The sequence below is a fragment of the Sphaerodactylus townsendi genome, linkage group LG12, assembly GCF_021028975.2.
Source record: "Sphaerodactylus townsendi isolate TG3544 linkage group LG12, MPM_Stown_v2.3, whole genome shotgun sequence".
In the NCBI taxonomy this organism is placed as follows: Eukaryota; Metazoa; Chordata; class Lepidosauria; order Squamata; family Sphaerodactylidae; genus Sphaerodactylus; species Sphaerodactylus townsendi.
The window spans coordinates 25,487,337-25,507,246 of record NC_059436.1 but is presented as its reverse complement, the minus strand read 5'-3'; the positions used below and the strand labels follow the sequence as shown (position 1 = coordinate 25,507,246).

The following is a 19,910-nucleotide window of genomic DNA, read 5'->3' as shown; positions in this document are numbered from 1 at the left end:
TCCTCCGGATTGGCTGAGCCGGGCGCTGAGGCTTCGGGCGGGTGGGGCCCCTTAAAGGGGCCGCCATGGGAGGCTTTGCGCGCTGCGCTGTAGCGTGCTGTGTCTGCTGGAAGCCGGCGCGACTCAGCCGAGAGCGGGAGAGGCGCAAGGGAAGGAGTGAGGCGCCCAGCCCTGGCCCGTAGGCAGGCGTCCGAAGCGGCGGGGCCGGGCTTGATTGGCCGGACGGAGAGCTGCCTGCGGGAGGGCAGGGGAAAGAATAATAGAATCATAGAGTTGGAAGAGATCTCAAGGGCCATCAAGTCCATCCTCCCTACGGCTCCCTCCGGGGGCCGGGACATCTCCAGGGGTCAGCCGAGGGAGGGGCGAACGCGGCGGCGGCGTCGGAGGTCTGGGGCCGAGGGAGCGCCTGTGCCTTTAAGGCGGCCGGGGCGGGGAGGCTGCCCGGGCCCTCCCCCGCCGAGAAGAGCCGCGGCCTTCCGGCGCGCACGCAGTCCCCCCCCCCCCTCGCCGCCCGCTCGCCCCCGTCCCGGCCGCCATGTAGCTGGCAGGCTCGTGCTGGTGCTGCTGCTGGTGCGAGGCTGGGGTGTTGCGGCGGCGATGCGCCCCGGGGGCGGCCGCCGGTGCTGGTGCCGGTGCCGGTGGTGAGCGGGGCCGGCTGGTGCGCCATGGAGCCGGAGCCGGCGGCGTCGGGCGGCCTGGGCTGGACGGCGCTGGTGGTGCTGTTCGGCGCCTCCCTGCTCACCGTCTGGGTCTGGCTGCTGCAGCTGGCGCGGGGCTTGTGGCGGGCCAGGGGCCGTGCGTGCTCCCGGGAGGCGGCCGCCGCCGGACTCTGGGCGGCCCTGCGGCGCCTGGGCTGGGCCCGGCAGGCCACCTCCGCCGCCGCCTCCGAGCCGGCCGGAGCCCGCGGCTTGCTGGCCGCGCTCTTCGCCTTCCGCGCCTTCCGCGAGAACTGGCGCCGAGCCTGGCTGCGCGCCCTCAACGACCAAGCCCGGCGACACGGGGTAAGGCGCTCGGGGCGGCGTTTTGCACATGCCCAGGGGCCCTGTCGCCCGCGGCGGCTTTACTGCTGGGCCCGGGGCACGCCGGGCTTCCTTGGCGGTGACGGACGGGGCGGGCGAGGGCAGCTCTTGGGGTCTCGGCCTTTGCCGCCGCCGCCTCCTCCTCCTCCTCCTCCTCAAGCGAGCCGCGCTGCTTCTCCCGGGCGCTGGACCTGGGCGGCGTCCTGGCTCTTTGCCCTTCGGGCTGGGAACCGGCGGGCGCCGTCCTGAAAGCCGCGGGCGGTCAAGGCCGTGGGGAGGGGGTTGCTGGGTTGGCCCTCCCCTGGGCGGCGAATGGTCAGTCCTGGCAGGCCCCGGGCAAAGGAAACAAGTAGAAATCCTCCGTGTAAAGGATGCCACGTCTCAACCTCCCCCCAGGATTTAGGAACCCAAAAGGACACCCGCCCTTTCTGCTGTAGCCAGCGCTCCTCCCACAAGTTTTGTGCTCATTTTTTGTTTAAATGTTATTTTCATCTTTAAGAAATTATCTTCTTCTGGTAATTTGCCAATTTTGCTGCTAAAAACGTTGGACAGGGAGAAGAGGATACGATTTGAAGACAAAACCCAAAGAGACATCCCAATTAAGTTAGGGACCTGCTTCGTCAGTTTGGCAAGCTGGTTAACCTAGTTGTGCCCCCCTTTCAGATAACCAGTACGCACCTGTTTTTCCACCTGTACAAATGGTGGAAGGTCGAGTTGCTTTCCTGCCGGGCCTGCATGCCACAAAGCGGATGTGGCTGTCTCATGGTGGCAGGTCCACCGTTCCAGATACGAGGATAATTATGACTCTAGGTATTCTGTTTCTCCACGGCCACGTGGGTGGAGCGGACAGCCCACAACTGAATGAAAACACCAACAAAAAAAGCCCTCCCCTCCCAAAGTGGACCGGGAGTTGCGGGTTAGCAGGACAGACGAGGGCCTGGTTTTGTCTCCAGCGCAATGAGGTCATCAGGAACCAGCTTCAGAGCTCTAAGGGGGGGAGACGGGGGTATTTAGGAGCCACACTCCAGTGTCGTGCCAAGTTGGAAGAGCAGCCAGTGGCGGGGTGTGTGTGTGTGTGTGATCCCCCATGAGCACTGTCCACTCAGAACCGGCCAGAGCCTGGCTGGTGTGGCCAAACTGGGGAACACCTGAGGCTTCCTAGAGGTGTTTGGGGTCATTCCACATCATTAACATGCATGGAAAGTGGCAGCCATCGGATCTTGGCCCGCAGAGCTTTTCTGCCTCTTCCCCTTGTGATTGGCTAGCCTGGTCTGCCCTGCTGTCCGCTTGGAATGGCCAGAGCAGAGCCTGAAGCCAGGCTGTGCTGGCCAGATCAGTGCTGGCTTGTATCTCAGCCTCTCGTTCTGTGCTGCAGAAGGTCGGGTGGGCCTCAGTCCAGCCGCTGGCCAATTCCTGCTGTGGTGCCTGGCGAGCACAGCAGCCTGCGCAGCCTTTCCTTCAAGGGCTGCAGTTTGGCTGATCCAGGTTTGCTTTCCTTTGGTGAAATGGGCAGGAGTGGGCAAAACACAAAGCCATGAGTCGCGGTGTTACTTCCCAGATGCTCAGGACTGGTTGGACCTGCAAAGAAAGCCTTTATTTACACTTACGAGCAGCGTGAAATCAAGACTGGGTTCGAGCATGGAGTCCCCTCCTGGGGCAAGGGCAGACCTGTGCTTCTGTGTTAAAGTCCTCTTCAAAGGTGTTGGGTCCCCTTTGGTCAGACTTTCTTCTGGGAGGGATTTGGTTGTCTGGCCACTGAGGAGTGCATGCCTCCTCCCCCCAACATTCGTAGGATGCCTTTTCTCCTTTGTTGGGCAACTGAAAAGGGGATTAAGGCCAGATCTTTTTCTTGGCAGTAGGTAGGAAACACTGTTTCCTCTTCCTCTCCCCAACCTTCCCAGGAGGACTCTGAGATAAATTTACCTTGGTGGCTGCTGATCTCCACTCCTGCTGGATTGATTGGTTTTTTTGTTCCTTTTCCGTGTTACAGTTATTGTTTACAGTAATTTGGGGAGCTCATGTAGAGTGGGTTTCCTAAAAATAAAACACAAATAGGGTCTACGCAGGAGAGCTGAAGCCTGCATTTGTGTTGCTGACCACCCGCACCCCCCATCAACTCTTGGAGCTCTTGGCATGCTGGGCTCGCCTCTTGCAGCAGACCCTTTCTGGTTTTTCATGCAGACGGCAGGGAGAGGAGATGGGAGAAATGCTGCCAAGCAGGTGCAGTTCAGTTTGATGCTGAGCTCTGTGTGAGGCGGGGCTCTTATGCCTCCATCTAGAGGGCGGAGCCTCTGGACAGCCCCTCTCCCGGTGCCTGGCCACAGAGGAGAACCTCACCTTCCTGTCCTCTGGTGGTTCCCCTTTTGCTGGGTGGGATCGGCTGTCCTAGATGCCCAGGGCAGGACCTGGCTCTTGGGAGAGATACCCGGGTTTGTGGCCAGGTATCCCTTTCAGGGTGTGGCTTATTAGGTTTAGAGTAAACAGGGTCTTTTGGGGTCTTGGCTTCTCTGCTGTCATGGGAGGTGGCTCGTGGGCCAGTGCCGGCATTCGCTGGTCCTGGCTTAGCTAAGCTGTGCTGCTTCTGGGGCTGTATTTCCTGGTGCAGAAATCTGACCTTAGCCAGGGTTGCCGTGTTCATGTTTTTGACCTGTGCTAGTTGTACCGTCTTGATCTTATACATGAAGCTTTCATGGAATGGAACAATAGTTTTCACATTGCGTTTATTGTTGGGGAAGAGGGGTCTCAAATGGGACGGTTTCTTTGGGCTTTTGAGGCTAATGTTGAGGGGATTCAGTGAGCAGATGTTTATCTGCCCCTCCTGGCAGAATGCTGCCCTCTCAGTGATGCTCAGGCACTGGGGGGGAGGGGGGGCTGCCCCTGGTTCCTGCAGGCAGAGGAGCGGAGTTCCCTGCAGTGCTGGTCCACAGAGCAGTTGAAGACTCTTCCCTCTCAAGGCCCCCGGGCTTTGCCCCTGTTGCTGGAACGGCCTCTTCCCAACACCGTTTCAGTCTTGGAGAGTTCCAGAAGGGTCCAAGCAAGGTACTTTCCCCCCACCCAAAGGCATCTCAAAACTCTTCATTTAGTTCTTTTATATCCCATCATTCTCTGCTGTGGGGACCCAAAAGGGCCATACATCATTCTCTTCTCTGTTTTATCCTCACAACAACCTGGCGAGGTAGGGTATGAGAGGATATAACTGGCCCAAGCTGACCCAGCACACTTCCGAGGCAGGGATGGGGATTTGAAGCTGGATCTCTGAAATCCTAGTATGACTCTATAAGCCCCGTACCCCTCTGTGCCCAGAAAAGGCTGGCAAAGCACCCGGCAGCAACTCTCCTTCTCCCTACACCCCCACCCCGCCCCCTGACTGCAGCTGCGTGTGTTGATGATTTAAAAGGAGTCCAAGGGAGCAAAACTGCTTATGAACAATGGAGGGGTCCTCAGAGCCCCGTTCAGGGAACTTGGACCTGACCCTCCATGCCAGGTGGAATCCACCCCCTGTTCTTGCCACCAGCTTCGTGCCTCTGAGTTGACCTGAGGCGCTCCTGATGCCGAGATCTACCTGCCAAGTGGGGACCAAGGAGAGGTGCCTTCTCCCTATTCCGTGCGTGTCATGTCTAGGTGGGGAGGCGGCCCGCAGTTCCAGGGCTGGTGGGGGCCACAAATCAAGAGGCGCTTGTTTTCTGCCGTGATCTGTGTTGGGAATGCCGAGGCCACATCTGTGTGGGAAGAGGGGAGAGCTTCTGGGTTCCTTGTGGATAAGGTGTGTGTGTGGGGTGGGGGACACAGTTCCAGCCAGGAGAGGAATCCTTGCCAGCCATACCTCCTCCTGGGACTTGGAGCTGCCTTTCTGCCCAAAGAGGCCCCAGCACCATGTCGGGGCCAGCCTGGACTCCTGCGAGGGGGCTGCTTCGTTTTCTCCGCTGCCTGTTTCCACCCCACGGAGGCTGGATTTTCCAGACCGCGGCTTCCATGGCAACTTTGCCTGCGCTGAGCCTGAATTTCTTGGGCAGCCTGCAGAGCTGAGATGGGAAGAGCGGGGGGGGGGGGGTTTTGTGAGTCACTCCGCAGCCACAGGCCAGCCGTGAAGAATGGAGCCTCCTCTCCTGGCAGCCCCTGCACCCAGCAGCCGCCTCCTTCAGCCTCCAGGTTTCCGTGGTTGCCAGGAGCTCCCCGGCAGGGCAAGCAACTCTCATTTACAAGCTAACCCTTCAGGGGGGAATGCTTTGCCTCTTCACTGGCTGGGCTTATGTAGCCTCAAGTGCTGCATACCAGGCAGAAATCCATCAGGGGAAGCTGTCTGTATCACTTCTCTGCAGGCCACCATTTGAATGTTGTTATCTCACAGCGATGACCTAACATGGATGGGGTCTTGACAGCAGCACTTTGTTTCTTTTGAAAATGTCCTTGCTGCTCACTAGGTGGAAAATGTGACAAGTCCCAGGGAGCTGTTTCCTTCCTGCTGTTCGGGACTGGAGTCTCCGTGCTTCCTTTCAAGCCTCTTCCTGCCTCTTTGGGGTGTTTCTGGGCTGGCAAAGGCGAGATTCAAATCCAGTAGCGCTTGAAAGATCAGCCAGAGCCCCGGGGTGTCCTCTTTCGAGAGGCAAGGCTCCTAGCCTCTGTGAGACAGCCGGGAAGTTTACGCCCAGCAGGAGACCGTCGTCTTTAAGGAGCTACTGGCCTCAAATCTTGCTCCTGTTCTGCAGACAAACACAGTTGCCTGCCTCACGCTGTGCCGCCAGGGGCCACTGTGGCTTGCCAGGGAAGACACGTTCTGTGAAGGGAGGGGAGGGGGGCAGGGCTGCCAAGTGGGAGCTCGCAGCCAAGGCCCGTGGGAGAGTCTGCCAGCGGCCCTTGCGTGACCCGTGAGCTTCCTGACTTTTGGGTTTCTCCCAGTGGGTCCCAGCTGGCCTCTGAGGGGCAGGCAGTTCAGCACGTAGGTTTGGCCTGTGCCATTGGAGGCTCGTGGTTCCGGCCATGACAGCCAGCTGCGTTGGTCCCCTCTGCTTCAGGGGGTCCCTGTTTTGTGCCTAAACGTGTTCTGTTCTTGGCCAGAGCTCCATCCAGATCACCTTTGAGAACAGCCCTCAACTACAGCCGGGAGTCAACATCAGTCATGTGAGCTCTGCTGACCAGTCACAGCGCAGCATGGTGAGCAGCTCTCTGGGCACCCTCCCTCTGTCCGCAGCTCTTCCGCCTCATGGTGCGCACAGCTGACCGGGGTGGGGGGAGGTTCTGCACAGCTGATCAGAGTTAAATGGCAAGTCTTCCCCCTCTGGGTGCTTTGGGCAGCCTTGGTCTGAACAGATGCCCCGTGTGTGGGAGGGGGGGGGGGTATTTTTATGCTCCTGCCAATAGTCCGCCTAGAACGCGGTGAAGGAGCCGGGCCGAGGCCAACAGTGCAAAGAAGCAGGAAGTGCCTTCCGATGGCACGGGAAATAGGGAGCGTGGCCAGTTCCGGAAGGGCAGCCATGCGGGTTTGTTGCAGAAAAAACGAACAGGAGTCTCGGGGCATCTTTCAAGACTGACAAATACTGTTCCAGCATAAACTTTGCTCAGCCCACCACATCTTCTGAGTGGCTTCCCTCCTGTCCTATACCCTTAATCCTTGAGTGGCCGCCCTTTCCTTGGCGATTTGCCCCCCGCCCCACCCCCCGGCATCAGAAGAGCCTTCTGAATCATAACAGGGACCTCTGCAGTCCAGCCCCCGGCTTCACTTTATGGCCAGGAAGCTGTCCAGGAGCGCAGCAGGAAGGGCGCAGAGGCCCAGACACTCCTCTGGCGCTGCCCCCTGGCCCTGGGGGGGCAGAGCTTTGCTGCCTCTGAATGCGGAAGCTCCCTGGCCAGTAGCCATCCATGGATCCCTCCCCCTGAATCTATCCCCCTGTTCAGCCTACCTAAATTCACAGCTATTACTGCATCTGCTGGCAGTCAATGCCACAACTTAATTATTCATTGAATAAAGTATTCATTTTTGTCTGTTCTAATGCTATAGCCCACCAATGTAATCAGCTGTCCCCAAATTCTAGCATTATGGAAGAGGCAGGAAAAACCCTCTCCGCTTCCTCTGTCCGTACGTCATTTGCTAAACCTCTTGTCATGTCTACAGTGTAACATTTCTAGAAATTTTAAAGGTGTGATTACCTTTCGCTTTGTACTAAGAATGGGGAAGGTCACGGGTCCAGTCCCCAACGCCTCAAGCTCAAAGGATCAGAGAGCAGGAGCTGTGTGGAGCAGCAGCCAGGCAGAGAAGGAAGAGCTGAGCTTGAGAGCCAGAGGGTCTGACTTGGGCCTATACAAGCCCCTGCTCGCAGCAAAGGGGTTTCAGTCGAAGGGGAAGGCATCGAGCCTGCCTGTCTTGGAGTGGCTCTCACACTTCTCTAAAATAGCGGGGTTGGAGGGAGGCCAACATAGTTACCGACCCTCATTCGGACCAGTGGTTGACTTAAGTAGAGCGTGCCCAGATTTTTCTTCCTTCCTGCTGTCCCCTCCTGCAAGTGGTTGCCTTTTGGGTGATCTTCCTGGTGGGGACCATAACTCTCCCCCTCCCCCCTCGTTCTCCAGGTGTTGCATTGCCACCTTTCAGCTGATGCGATGCAGTTCCCCGTGTCGGTCACTCAGCAGTCCCCGGCTGCTGTTTCCATGGACACCTATCACATCACTTTGGCTGTGCTGCAGGCCCAGGTAAGCGAGAGGGCGGCACACCTGTGCTCTGTGGGCTCCTGCAGAGGAGCGGAGGCTGAGGCTGACGGACAGAGCGGCCTCTCTTTGGCTTGGCTTTGGCTGCCTCTGTGTTTGACTTGAGGCTTTGTGCAAACTGATTGGATTTTTGAGAGCCAGTGTGGTGCAGTAGTTAGGAGCAGGTGCACTCTAATCTGGGGAACCGGGTTTGATTCCCCACTCTGCCACCTGAGCTGTGGAGGCTTATCTGGGGAACCAGATTAGCTTGTGCACTCCAACACATGCCAGCTGGGTGACCTTGGGCTAGTCACAGTTCTTCAGAGCTCTCTCAGCCCCACCCGCCTCACAGGGTGTTTTGTTGTGCAGGGGCAGGTGGAGGGAAAGGAGATTGTCAGCCCCTCTGAGTCTCCTACAGGAGAGAAAGGGGGATATAAATCCAACTCTTCTAAGCTCATTGTACAGCGTCTGTATTTCGTAAGCAAGGGACTCAGGGTTCCACCCCCCCCCCAAAAAAAAATACCTTCCTAGTTAGGGGTTCCTAATGCTGATTGGGATTCTCTTCTGTTTGCCTGGCCCAGCTGGTGATCCATCTGGAGGAGATCCAGGACGAAGGCCTGCTGGTGTCCTGGGCCTTCAAGGAGAGACCAGACTTGAACCTGACCATTGTACCCAAGTTCCAGCTACACGGGGTGAGTCAACTGTTGAGGCGTGTGGGGTGGGGAGCCTAATGGGCCGGCCCTCACCTGTCCTTGCCTTGCAGAGCGCTGCAGGCTTAACCCCCAACTGCTTCCTTAGAACCCTCTCATCCTGCTAGAAGACGTCTGGGGCACCAGGTGTGTTGGGGTGCTGGTGAGGAGCTTCAGAGTTGAAGTGGTAACAGGGCCGCCCAGAGCACGCTGGCTGGGCACAGTAGACTCTGGAGCGCGCGACTGTTGGTGTGGTGGTGGCGGGAAGGACCATCAAGTCGCAGCTGACTGATGATGACTCCGTGGGGTTTTCAGGGCCAGAGACATTCAGAGGTGGGTGGCCACTGCCTGCCCCTGCATGGCCACCCTGGGTTTCCTTGGTGGTCTCCCACTCAGGTGGTCTCCCATTCAGCTGAGCTCTGATGCGATCAGGCTAGGCTGGGTCCCCAGGTCAGGGCAGCCGCTGTCGGTAGCCATGTTGATTTTCCCCCTGCTTTAGAAGAGGCCCTGGTGGCTCATAGCAAATGAAACCCCCAGTAGAGAACTTGTATCCCTCTTGTGACCAGCTTCTGCTCATAAGCTCATCCCCCCAACTTGAGGTAGGACTCTAATGCAGCAGAGGTCTCAGCTCACCTGCATGGGAAGGTGCTGCCACACCTGCTGAGACAGCCTTTTGGCCCACCTGCCCAGGGAGAGAGACTCTGAATAAAGGGGTGAAAGTTTGGTTCTCCACAGAGCTGGGCCGGTCGTGATGAGTGCTCCGCAGAAGTGGCAGATCCATCCCCTGTTTTCCTTTGGGAGGTGCAGCCAGGCCCCCCCCCCCCCCCCAGCTCTGCCTGGGCAGCAAATTGCCTCTCCTCTGGAAAGGACCACTTTCAGCCTCTTGTCTTGATTTAACTTCCTTCTGCTCCTTCCAGGACAGTGATGGGAAGGTAGACCTGTCCATCATCAAGGACTTGATTGAGGACTCAATCATCAGCACTCAGCCGGCCATGATGGTCAATCTGGAGGCCTGCGTTGCCGGTGGGAAGGTGATAAAGAAAGACGGGGCGCTGCTCCTCTGTAGGGTTGTTCAGAAGAGTGGAGCTCGAGGGGGAAGGAGCAGCGCAGACTGCCCCCTAGTGGCCCTGTGTGGATTATGGGGTGGGAGGCAGTGGTGGCATCCAAAAATTTTAATAACAGGTTCCGATGGTGGTGGGATTCAAACAGTGGCGGCGCCGCACACACGCACCTCCAGTCCCTATTGGGCAGGGAGGTTGCTTTAGTAACCCCTTCTCAGCACTCAGAAAAAATTAGAGAAGTGGTGAGAACTGGTTGGATCCCACCTCTGGTGGGAGGTGGCTGCTTTGCCCCACAAACAAGGGGTCCTGGAGCGAGAGCCGTGGGGGGGGAGGGCTACCTGTGTTTCTCCTCTTCCCTGTTCAGCTGAGGGGTGGGTGGGTGTGCCCGTGAGTGCCTCCCCGCTCATCCCCCTCTGTTCATGCTCTCATCCCCAGGCGTCCTGCAGTAAGCAAACTCAGGGGTCCCCATCCAGCACAGCAGCAACTCCCGTGCGTAAACTGCTGCTTCAGCATCTGCGGGCCCTGCGCTTGGACTGTGAGGATGCTCAAGGTGTGGTGGAGAAATTGGGAGCCTCCCAGCCACTGTCCCGACTGCTGGGCATGGCCAGGCAAGGGGGGGGGGGTTGTGGTCATTGACTACTGCATGGGGGGAGCCAGAGTGGGGAGAGATCTGTCTGCTTCCTCTGGGTGGCAGAACTGAGCAAGGAGCACACGGTGCCAGCAGCTCGGGATCCAGATGTGCTGAGCAGGGTGCTGGCTGGTTTCTCCTGCCTGGCAGGGGAGGGACTGAGCAGAAAGCTGACTGGCCAGCAGGTTGGGTCTGGAGGTGGAACATGGGGGTTCGCATCCTTGCTCAGCCCTGGGGCCTGGGAGACTCCGCCTCTCTTCGCTTACGGTTCCCTCCCTTTAAGATATGGCTGCTGGTGTCCTGCTTTGCAGGCTGGTTGTGGGGAGACGCCAGGCGACTGACGCAGGGGTATTGAAAGGGCTGGTTCCTGTCGCTGCCCTCGGCCGACGGTCCCTTCCGCAGGCTTTAAAATGTGCAGCGAGGGTCAGGTGACACGCTTGGCAGGTCCTGGGCCCAGCCAGACCTGCCAAGCGTGGCGTCTGGGCCCTTTTCAGGAGGCGAAAGCACTTCCGTCTCAGGAAACTTATAGGCAAGGCAATGTCCAGATTTAAAATGACCCTTCTCACTGAGCGCTCTTTTACTCCTGCTCCTTAAATCAGTCTGAGTGAACACCTACAGATCACAGCCTGGAATTTCAGACAGCAGTGGCCACTATTTCAGGATTAACTTCTTGACTTCACTGTTCCCACACAGTTTTTGTTATGGTTATTAGACATCATTTCAGAAAAGAGTTGGGTTTTAAGAACAATTTTCTTTTCAGAAAGCGGGCAGCTGTGCTGTGTGGCGGAACTGGACAGCCCTCGGCAGCGGAGGTGGACCACGGCTGTGCTGGCCGGCAGCTCCGGCCCCACCGGCCAAGTGGAGTGGGCTGACAAACTTATTTTGTAAGGGAGGGGCACTGCTTTTGCATCTCTAGGCAGGGAACAGGGGGCTGCTGCTGCTGCCCGTGGCACAGGCAGAGGAGCCAGAACCACCTCTCTGTAGTCCCTCATTTGCATGTTTGGATGCAGAAGGATTTGGGTCTTGGCAGAAAAGAACCGCCACGCCCTTTGGCTTCATCAGATTTCCTTGGAATCTGTGGAAAAGCTTCCTTCTCTGGCATAATGTTTTTCCTTTGGGGATTCCCCCTTGCTTGGTGGCACTTGACGGCGGGGGGGGGGGGGGGCGAAAGGGTTAGGGGCAGCAGGAATAATCCTCCTCTTTTGTCTCTGGGCAGAGAGCTTGGCCCGGGAAGCAAAGAGCTGACGCTGAGTGTGTTCAGAAGCAGCATTGCCAGCCAGGGTAAGAGAGAGAGAGAGAGTGTGTGTGTGTGTGTGAGAGAGAGAGAGAGAGAGAGAGAGAGAGTGTGTGTGTGTGTGTGTGTGTGTGTGAGAGAGAGAGAGAGAGAGAGAGAGAGAAGGATACCAGAGGCCTTGTCCCTTGTGGCATCCTCCTTTTTGGGCAAGGAGGGTGGGCTGTTCATGTGGAGTACAGAGAAGAACAGAAGCCAGAGAGTTCAAACTGGGGTGGCCAGGAGCTTGGTTGCACAGTGCAGGGCTAAGATGGATGAGGTTCTCTTGACTTTTCTTATAACATCAAAATGTTAAGGCTGTAGAGAATGCCCAGCCTCCCGTTTCAGATCATTTGCTTGGTGTCCCAGCTGCAGGCACTAGCTGAGCAAAGACAGGGCCTTTTTAGGGGCCGCACCTTGTGTGTGGATAGTCCTTCATGCTTGCCTGGCTCCTGATTTGCTCTGTTTTAGGCATCAGGCCCAAATCTTATGTTTTTACCCAGGACTACATAACTAAAGAGTTGATCTTTTAAAATTTCTTCTACATCAGCAGAATTGTCTTATGAGAGTGGTTTTTAAACTTAAAAATGTTTTAGTCCTTAAGTTTTCTTAATTTTAATGGTTTTTATGCTGCATTACTTTGTGAACCACCTTGAGCTGGTCCTCTGGGCAGGTAGCACAGAAATTCCATTAAACGACAAAAAAATATGGCATGAACTGCCTGCCTGCCTTCAGGGTTTGGGGCGACTATTTTGGGCTGTTGAGCGAGTCAGTGTGGCCTGGCTTGAGGCAGTCAGTGCTCAGTCCTATGGGGTTCCCAATGCTGATTTTCTCTTACCAGACACACTCTTGGGATTTGCCACGGTCCCATTGGATTCCTCCTCCCAAGAGCTGCATGGGCACCAACAGTTCCTACTGAATCCCGGGGCTGGCAAGAGGTTGCCCCCTTCAGCGGCCCTGATGGTGGAGGTGAGGCGGTTGGCGGGGGTGGTGGTGGCTCATGCTCTGTACAGAGATGCCCAGGGCCGGGTCCCTCATGCCATCATGGCCAGATACATTGCTCAGTTTCCTCCCCTTCTTTCTGTATGTTTGTGTAGTAATTTTGACATCCTGTGTACAAACAGATAATTCCAGAAAAAGAGCTAAGCAAAGTGTCTGCAGCCCCCAACCCTTCAAAGCCGTCCTCTCCCCAACCTCCCCCCACCCCGGCCTCCTCTGGCTGAGCCATTGAGCTGACCAAATTTGGTTTCCTTGCTGGTCATGAGAGCTGGAAACACGCTTGGCCTGTCTGTGTGCTGCATCCCAGGCTTGCAGGGTGGGGGTGGGGTGGGTGACCAGCCAGGATGTCTTGAGTGGGCAGGCTTTGGAGCTAGAAGCTTCTAGGCAGTGGAAGTGACGGAGAAGGGGACCACCGTGCTTCCGGAGAACATCCTGAGGGGGTCCGGAGGTGGTAGTTCTGCTGTTAACCCCTTGTGGGGTGCCCCGGCGTGTCTGATGGGCTTACCTTTGGGGGTCTCCTTAGCTGCTCTATCAGGAGTCGCCAGAACTTCAGCCGGTGTCTGCACTGCGCACCAGCATCACACCCACCAAAAAGATTGAGATGGACCGCACCATCATGCCTGACGGCACCATTGTCACCACGGTCACCACTGTCCAGTCCAGGCCCAAGATGGACTGCAAGCTTGGTAAGTTCTGGGGCCAGGCCCGGCTGCTGTCTGGTTGAGGCCGCCCTGAAGACCATTTGCCGGGTGCAGCCAAAGGTCCCTTCGACAAGAAAGGAGGATCTGCAGAAGCGAGGAGGAGGGGGGATGGCCCAGAAGCCCTGGGGCCACAGTCCCAGCAGGGGTGGGAGGCTATAAAGGGAGGGTCTCAGAGGTGCACCCCCCTCCCACTAGCACAGTACTCATCTGTGGATTTCGGGCAGAAGGTGGGCTCTCAACTGGCGTCCCAGATGTCCAGTAGGAGGAAGGCAGGAATGTCTCTAAAGGGCTTGTTTGGAGCTGACTGCCCTTTGCCAAGATGCTGTTCTTCACCCCCACTTGTCCTCCCCTTGTGGGGCATGAATGGATCCTGGATGTCACTGGCTTCAGGACATGCCGCTAGGCCTGCCTGTTGGCCTGGCTTTTGTCTGGGAGTTTCAGTGGCAGCCATTTTTTGAGGGTGGGGGGAGAGATTTGGGGCTTCATATTTTAATTTTGGCAGGGGATGTTTTAACTATTACTGTAAGCCACCTTGAGCCACAAGGAAGGGTGGAGTGGAAGTGTTTCAGTAAATAAGTGAAACTAGAAGTGCAGGATCCTGTTTGCGTGGAAGCAGCTCTTTGGGGACCCAGGCAAGGTCGACACCCCTGAGCTGTGTGGGCCAGCGAGGAAGCAGCTTCACGGGTCTGAGTGGGGAGGGGGGGATCAGGTGGGGCCTCGTTCACTCGCTGTGCCCCCACCCTTCTTCCAGATTCACCCTCGAGGTCCCCCTCCAAGGTGGAAGTGACGGAGAAGGGGACCACCGTGCTTCCGGAGAACAGCTGCCCAAGCAGTGCTTCGCCCACTAGTAGCAGTAAGTCACCCAGTAAGGAATGGCCTGGGGGTGGAGGGGCTGATGTCCCCTGGGGACGGTCCTGCTGCCCTTTGCACATGCTTGCTTCAGTGCTTGGCCATAGTGAAGGCAGCATAAAGACCAGCCTCAGCCAGCCTTCGGGCAGGGCAGGGAGGGTTCCTCCGCAGCCCCTGGGAGCTCTGCCACCAAATGCACAAACTCGTGGCCCCAACCGTGGTCTCGTTCACCCAGGAAGCAGCCATCTCTCCAATGGCTTGGACCCCGTCGCTGATGCGGCAATCAGGCAACTGACAGACGCCACCAACAGACCGGTCAAGAAGACGCCGACCAAGCGCAGCACCCTCATCATCTCAGGGGTCTCTAAGGTGCCTGGTGACTCCTCAGCCTTTTGTCAGCGGCCATTTCTTGGGCAGGGTTGGGGGGCGCCTCTCCCTTGTTGGTCTTTACCAGTTTTGTCGCTCTGGTTGCCCCCCTCCCCAGGTGCCCCTTGCCCACGATGAAATGGCTCTGTCCCTGGGCTACGCGGCCTCGCTGGACGCTGCCCTCCACGAAGACTCCGTCATGGCTAGCATGCTGGACCACACGCAGAGCACCGCAGGGCAGGAGGCCTCTTACTCCGCCCACCGGGCCAGTCAGGAGCTGGATGAGACCACCCGCTCCGACATCTCGGAGAGACCCTCGGTGGAGGACGTGGAGTCGGAAACTGGGTCCACGGGGGCTCTGGAGACCAGGAGCCTGAAAGACCACAAAGGTGAGGAAGGGGAGGGTCTTCGGCAGCAGCCTCCACGCCAGGCTGTGGCCCTTGATGCCTCTGGCTGCAGCTCTCGGTGGCCTTTGGCGAGGAGCGGGGCAGGGAGGGAGGGCTGTGGGTCAGCGGCAGAAGTGCCCCCATTTTAGAGCAGCCTGGATGTCCCAGGCCAGGCCTGTCTCCTCAGATCTTGGCTGCTGAGCAAGGCTGGCCCTGGTTAGTGCTTGGATGGGAGACCACCAGCAAAATTGCTACGCAGAGGCAGGCATGGCAAACCACCTCTGAATATCTCTTGCCTTGAAAACCCCAGCAGGGGCCACCATAAGTTGGCTGCGACTTGACAGCTCTCCCCCCCCCACTGGTTTTAGAGGGGGGGGGTCTCTGCCTGAGACCCTGGTGATCCTCTGCCAGGCCCAGGAGACCAGAGCAGCGTGGAGAGCAAGTCCATCTGGTCATGGCTCTCTGGGGCAAGAAACAGCTGCTTGCAGCCCCCCAAGAGCCCTGCCTCTCACTTGAACCTCTGTTTGTGCGGGGAGAGCTAGCAGTTACCCCCGCAGGTGAAACTGGCCCCACTTTCCTTGGGCCCGGGTTAATCCAGCCCCCATGAAGGTCAGAATGCAACCAAATGCAACATCCACCTTGCAGAACTTGAACAAGCAGAAACCACCAGAGCTGTTCTGTCTCCAGCTAGCGGGGTTCTTACTGCAAGTTCGGGGGTCCCAATCCTGGCCTCCTGGGCTACGAGCCTCTGAAAGGCTGGGGGATCAGTTTGTTTGTGCGCGGGGGGGGGGGGGGGTTTGAACCCACTTCTAGGGAAGCTATTGTCTTCCCACCACAGTCCCAACCTTTCCCCCTTGGGTATATTTATGCCAGACTCTCTTTCAGGGGTCTAACTCCACAAAAGTGTGTGGGGCGGGGGCCTGTGTGTGTGTGTGTGCGCATATGGAGCACCGCTGTCCTGCCCGGTCCCCTGCTCCACTAACCCTCTAACTCAGCAAGGGGGGGTCTGAACTGTGCTGCTCAGCCCCGGGAGAGCAGCTGAGTCCCAGTCTGAGACCTTTCAAAGGAAGAATGTCTGCAGCTAGTTCCCCCAGGATCTGTGGGGCCAAAGTGTTAGGAGTCGCACTGCTGGCTTGTGTGTTGTTGTTCAGGGGCTTGGCGTGTTCCCTCATAATGGCCAGAGGTGCCTGCCTTTCCCCAGGAGCCCCCCCCCCTTTGCCTGTTGCATCTGGGCTGAGCCTGAGTAGGAAATGACCAGCGCCCAAACGGCATCCCCATTCGCTTGTCCAAGGTCTGGCCGGCACAGTGGCTCCAGCTGGGTCCCTGTGCTAGCCCTTTCTCTCTCCCGCTGTAGTGACTTTTCTGCGGAGTGGCACCAAGCTCATTTTCCGAAGGAAGAACAAACAGAAGGAAGCCGGCCTCAGCCAGTCCCACGACGACTTGTCAAAGGCCGGTGCAAGTTCAGCCCCCAGGAAGAAATCTGGCAGCTTCTCCCGGCGACTCATCAAGCGCTTTTCCTTCAAGTCCAAGCCGAAGGCCAACGGCAGCACCCTGGCCGCAGACAAGCCCTGAGCCTCTGCTCCCTGGAAGACTCTCCAGCAGACCCTCCGTCGACGCCTCCCCCACTCTGTCTTCGCATCACGGCCTCCGTTCCTCTCCCCTCCCCTGAAAAGGGAGTGGCTGCCAGGGTCTGCCTGGGGGGGGGGGTCACAGTTGCTGTCTGGAGCTCTTGCCGTGGAGTGCCCACGAATGCCCTGTCATCCCTGTGTGGAGCTAACCTGGGCACTGTGTGGGAGAAGGATGCACTCGCCACTTCAGCCTGAACGGGAGGCCCTGGGAGCGCGTGGCAGAGAAGGTGGCTTTGAGCGTGTATCTGGAGTGCAGCTCCTCTCCCTCTTCTGGTGGGCACCGCTGCAGAGGGGAAGGAGGCCAGTGTTCCGGCTGAAGACAGGGACCTCCTGTGCGTGGAAACACCCGTCTTTTCACTCTCCAAGACTCCAGAGTGTTGCTTGTCTGGAGGGACAGCTCTGTCAACGGAGGAGCATCCTGCCTGCCTGCCTGTGGCGCTAGCTCTTTGGGGTTTCATCCTCCTTTGTCCCAGTCTGTGTCTGTGGAGCATGAGAGGGGAGGCCGACCAAGTGGCCGGGGAGGGGGGATGTCACAGAGAGCATTCTAGGGTGGGTGGGGAGGGGCTGGGGCACATCTCCAAGCCCCGGAGGGGCTTTTTTTGGAATCCCTGTGCCCCGCACCCCAAGCAAGTAAGCAGTGTGGTGAGGGGAAAGAGGGGTGAATCTGCTTTGAGTGGGCTGGTCCCATTCTGCAGGTAGGTATGGGGTGGGGGGAAGTGGGGGGGGGGCTCTGATAATGGGGAGACAAGCTCTGGGGTCACTCAAAAGGTCAATTCTCAGGTTTTACAACAATTGCAGGAGACGCTTGGTAGAGAGAAAATGCCTTTCCTTTGGTGGGGGTGGGGTTTGACTGCAGGCAGTTTAAGGGGATAGATGGGCCTAGAAAAGCAGGTGAGGAGGGTGGGGTAAGTAAGCAGGCTGGGCTAATTGCTTTAGAGCCCCAACCCCCCAGTTCTCTGTTTCTTGCCCTTGGGAGTACTTGCTGTTCCCTGTCCCTAACAGAGGCCAGCCACGGCAGAAGAGGGCAAGTGTGAGACAAACGGTTGTGTGAAATCCTGCCGTGGGCTCTGCTGTGCAGAGGCACCCAAGGCTGCGCTGAAGCATAATCCAAGATGAACTTCTCAAGGAATGAAAACAGGAAAGGCTGGGGGAGGGTACGGGGGGGGGGAGATTTGTGCTGGCAGGTGCTGGTGGGCTGAATGTGTTTCGCAGCTCTGTATGTGGAGCTGGTTTTTTCTGGCAGCAAGACGTGCACTGGGGCACCCGAGAGGCCAGACACACTGCTCTCCGAGAGAAGGAAAGCAGGGATGAATTGCACAGACTCCTCCAGCTGCCCCTGTCCTGCTCCCCTCGCAGTGGAAAGGTGGTCCCTGGGGCACCCTCTGGCTGAGCCTGATCCACGCAGCTGTGGCTCTCCTTTGGCTGAGGGGTGACGGGAATGGCAGCTCCACCAGCAGCCCTCCGCACATGAGCACAGGGACCACCTTTTCCATAGGAATGAGTCCAGTTGAAGCACGGCAGATTCCTGCTTGCCAGCCTGTCCCCAGCCACTCCAACTGGGAGCAGCTGGGTCAGGTGCTTCCATTCTGAAGCGGAGTAAAGCCAGGGTGGGTTTGGAGGATCACACCCTTGGCATCGTTATCCCCATTTCCTTTAAGGCCCTTGCTTCAGCGGGTATCGGGGGCTTCCAGGCAGGCTCTTTGGGGGTCCCCCAGCTGTGGCTTGCAAGGGAAAGGAAGGTCTGTAGTTGCACCAGGACCCCGGAGGCCACTGCGCACTACCTGCAAACTTGATGGCTGCCGAGACCAGCTTCAACCCATGCGGGCGGGTGGGCATTGCTGCCAAACGGCGCGGTTGACGAAGCCATCGGCCTCTTCCCAATTTGCAGCCAGTCTAAATATGCTTTGCCGCCTTTTCACAGGGAGCGGTGGGGGCCCAGAGGCGAGGGGTTGCCCGGATCCCTCCGCCTGAGGGCTGCTGCGTCCAGAAGAGTTGGGGTCTGACCCGCAGTGCAGCACAGGTGCCAGAGGGAGGATGTTCTTGTTCATGTTACAGGCATCACCACCAAGGTGGGGGTGCGGGGAGCTGTCTTTGGCTCAGGTTCAGTGAGCCTCCTGTGGGAAAGGAGCACTGGGATGTATTTTCATACAAGCCTCGAGGAAGCCAGCAAAGAATGTGAGCCTCTGAGAAGGAACCCCCCCCCCCCCCCCGGGAGGCATGACTCCGACCTCGTCTCTCTGCCTGCGGAGGAGAAAGAGCTTGTTCTCCTGTTCCCTTTTTTGTCAAGGGGGGGTGGTGCTGAGAGGGCTTCTCAGTCTTCTATCCAAGGCAGCGTGGAAGCGCAGTGACCTCGGGCCCCACACTGAGCAGGTGTGCTTGGAGGGGAAGAGCTGATGGCGTCTTTTGACCTGCAAGGTCCTGTGAAGTGGGGGGGGGGGTTGGGCTGTGTCCTGGGCAGCAAAGGCCGTGCCGGAGTTTCCAGGCAGGTGGCACCCCTCCTGCAGCGTCTCTCGTGGCTCAGAGTCGGGGAGTAGGGACAGAGCAGAGGCCTCGTGGCTGCCGTGACATCTTGTGGTGGGTGGGTGGGGGTGCACCTGTTGCTCTGGCAGTCTTCTCCTGGCCAGCAGGGTCAAGGGGAGCATGGAGCTCTGGGATGGGTGAGCTGCTGTCGCCCCTCCCCTACTTATGTGTGACCCCCACCCCACCCCTTCACAGTGCAGCTGTTGTGCCCCCTTTCTTCACTGGTGCAGCTGCTGGACCAAATCCCCAAACTGAGCCTGACCTGATTCCCCCTTCCCCCCCCCCAAAGTGGGGGGGGGGCTCTTCTGTACCCGAGGCCTTTTCTGTGGGTGAATTATTGTAACCCCAGGTCATTTAGATCAAAAGAAATAGGACTTGTGTAGATATTTAAAGGACTAGAGTTTTAAAAAGTATTTAAATCATGATTGTGACACTCTGCACCTTTGTATATGTTGGGAGAGTTCCACTTGCTGTGTGGCCTTTAACTTATTAAAGAACATGGGAACGATGCGCTCTGGGTCGCCTCCAGACTCTCCTTCCTTTCTGGCCCACTCAGACAGGCACCTTCAGGTTATTGGGGGGGGGGGGGGGGGGGTTAAAAATTGGGGTGATTACGTGGTTCTGCATGGGGCGGGGTTTTTGCCACCCCCTGCCCTCTCTTGCTCCCTGGCCCACCTGCGCTTCTGGTGGCCATGCCCCACTTTCTTTCAAGCACTGATGGTCACGGCCAGCATAGTTGCTGCTCAGAGTTCCTCAGGCCAAGAACTGTGGTGTCCATTCCCCCCACCCTCTGCAAAACGTAGGTCAGGCTCACTCTCAGCCTACCTTACAGGGTGGTTGTGAGGATAAAGGGGGGCGGTGTCAGCCATGCCGTACTGAGTTTGGAAGATGGGTAAGCCCCTCCAGCTCTGTTCAAGGGGGGGGGCTTGTAATGGAGAGCCAGCAGCCCTGCCGTTCCCCTCCTCCCTTGTAGGAGGGCTTGGCAGCTCTGGCTGGGGGAGTGCTTGACCAGCCCATGCTGCTTGTAGGTAGAAGAGCCAACCATGTGGATCTCAGGTCTGCCACAGAACCAGCTGCTGATGCTGCTATCTCCCCCCCCCCCCCCCCCCTGCTCCG

The 19,910-nt window shown here is 57.9% G+C and overlaps 1 protein-coding gene across 1 annotated transcript; it reads left to right on the top strand.

Moving 5' to 3' along the window:
• Positions 1-6: 6 nt before the first annotated feature.
• On the top strand, positions 7-19,311 carry C2CD2L (C2CD2 like). Its single transcript, XM_048512288.1, has 14 exons — positions 7-1,001; positions 6,075-6,170; positions 7,584-7,703; positions 8,279-8,389; positions 9,304-9,417; positions 9,883-9,997; positions 10,836-10,959; positions 11,292-11,356; positions 12,187-12,314; positions 12,868-13,030; positions 13,797-13,898; positions 14,130-14,263; positions 14,379-14,649; positions 16,001-19,311. Exons 1-14 carry the CDS (start codon positions 666-668, stop codon positions 16,216-16,218), a joined length of 2,097 nt encoding a protein of 698 aa, XP_048368245.1. The 5' UTR covers positions 7-665; the 3' UTR covers positions 16,219-19,311.
• The last annotated feature ends 599 nt before the right edge of the window (positions 19,312-19,910 follow it).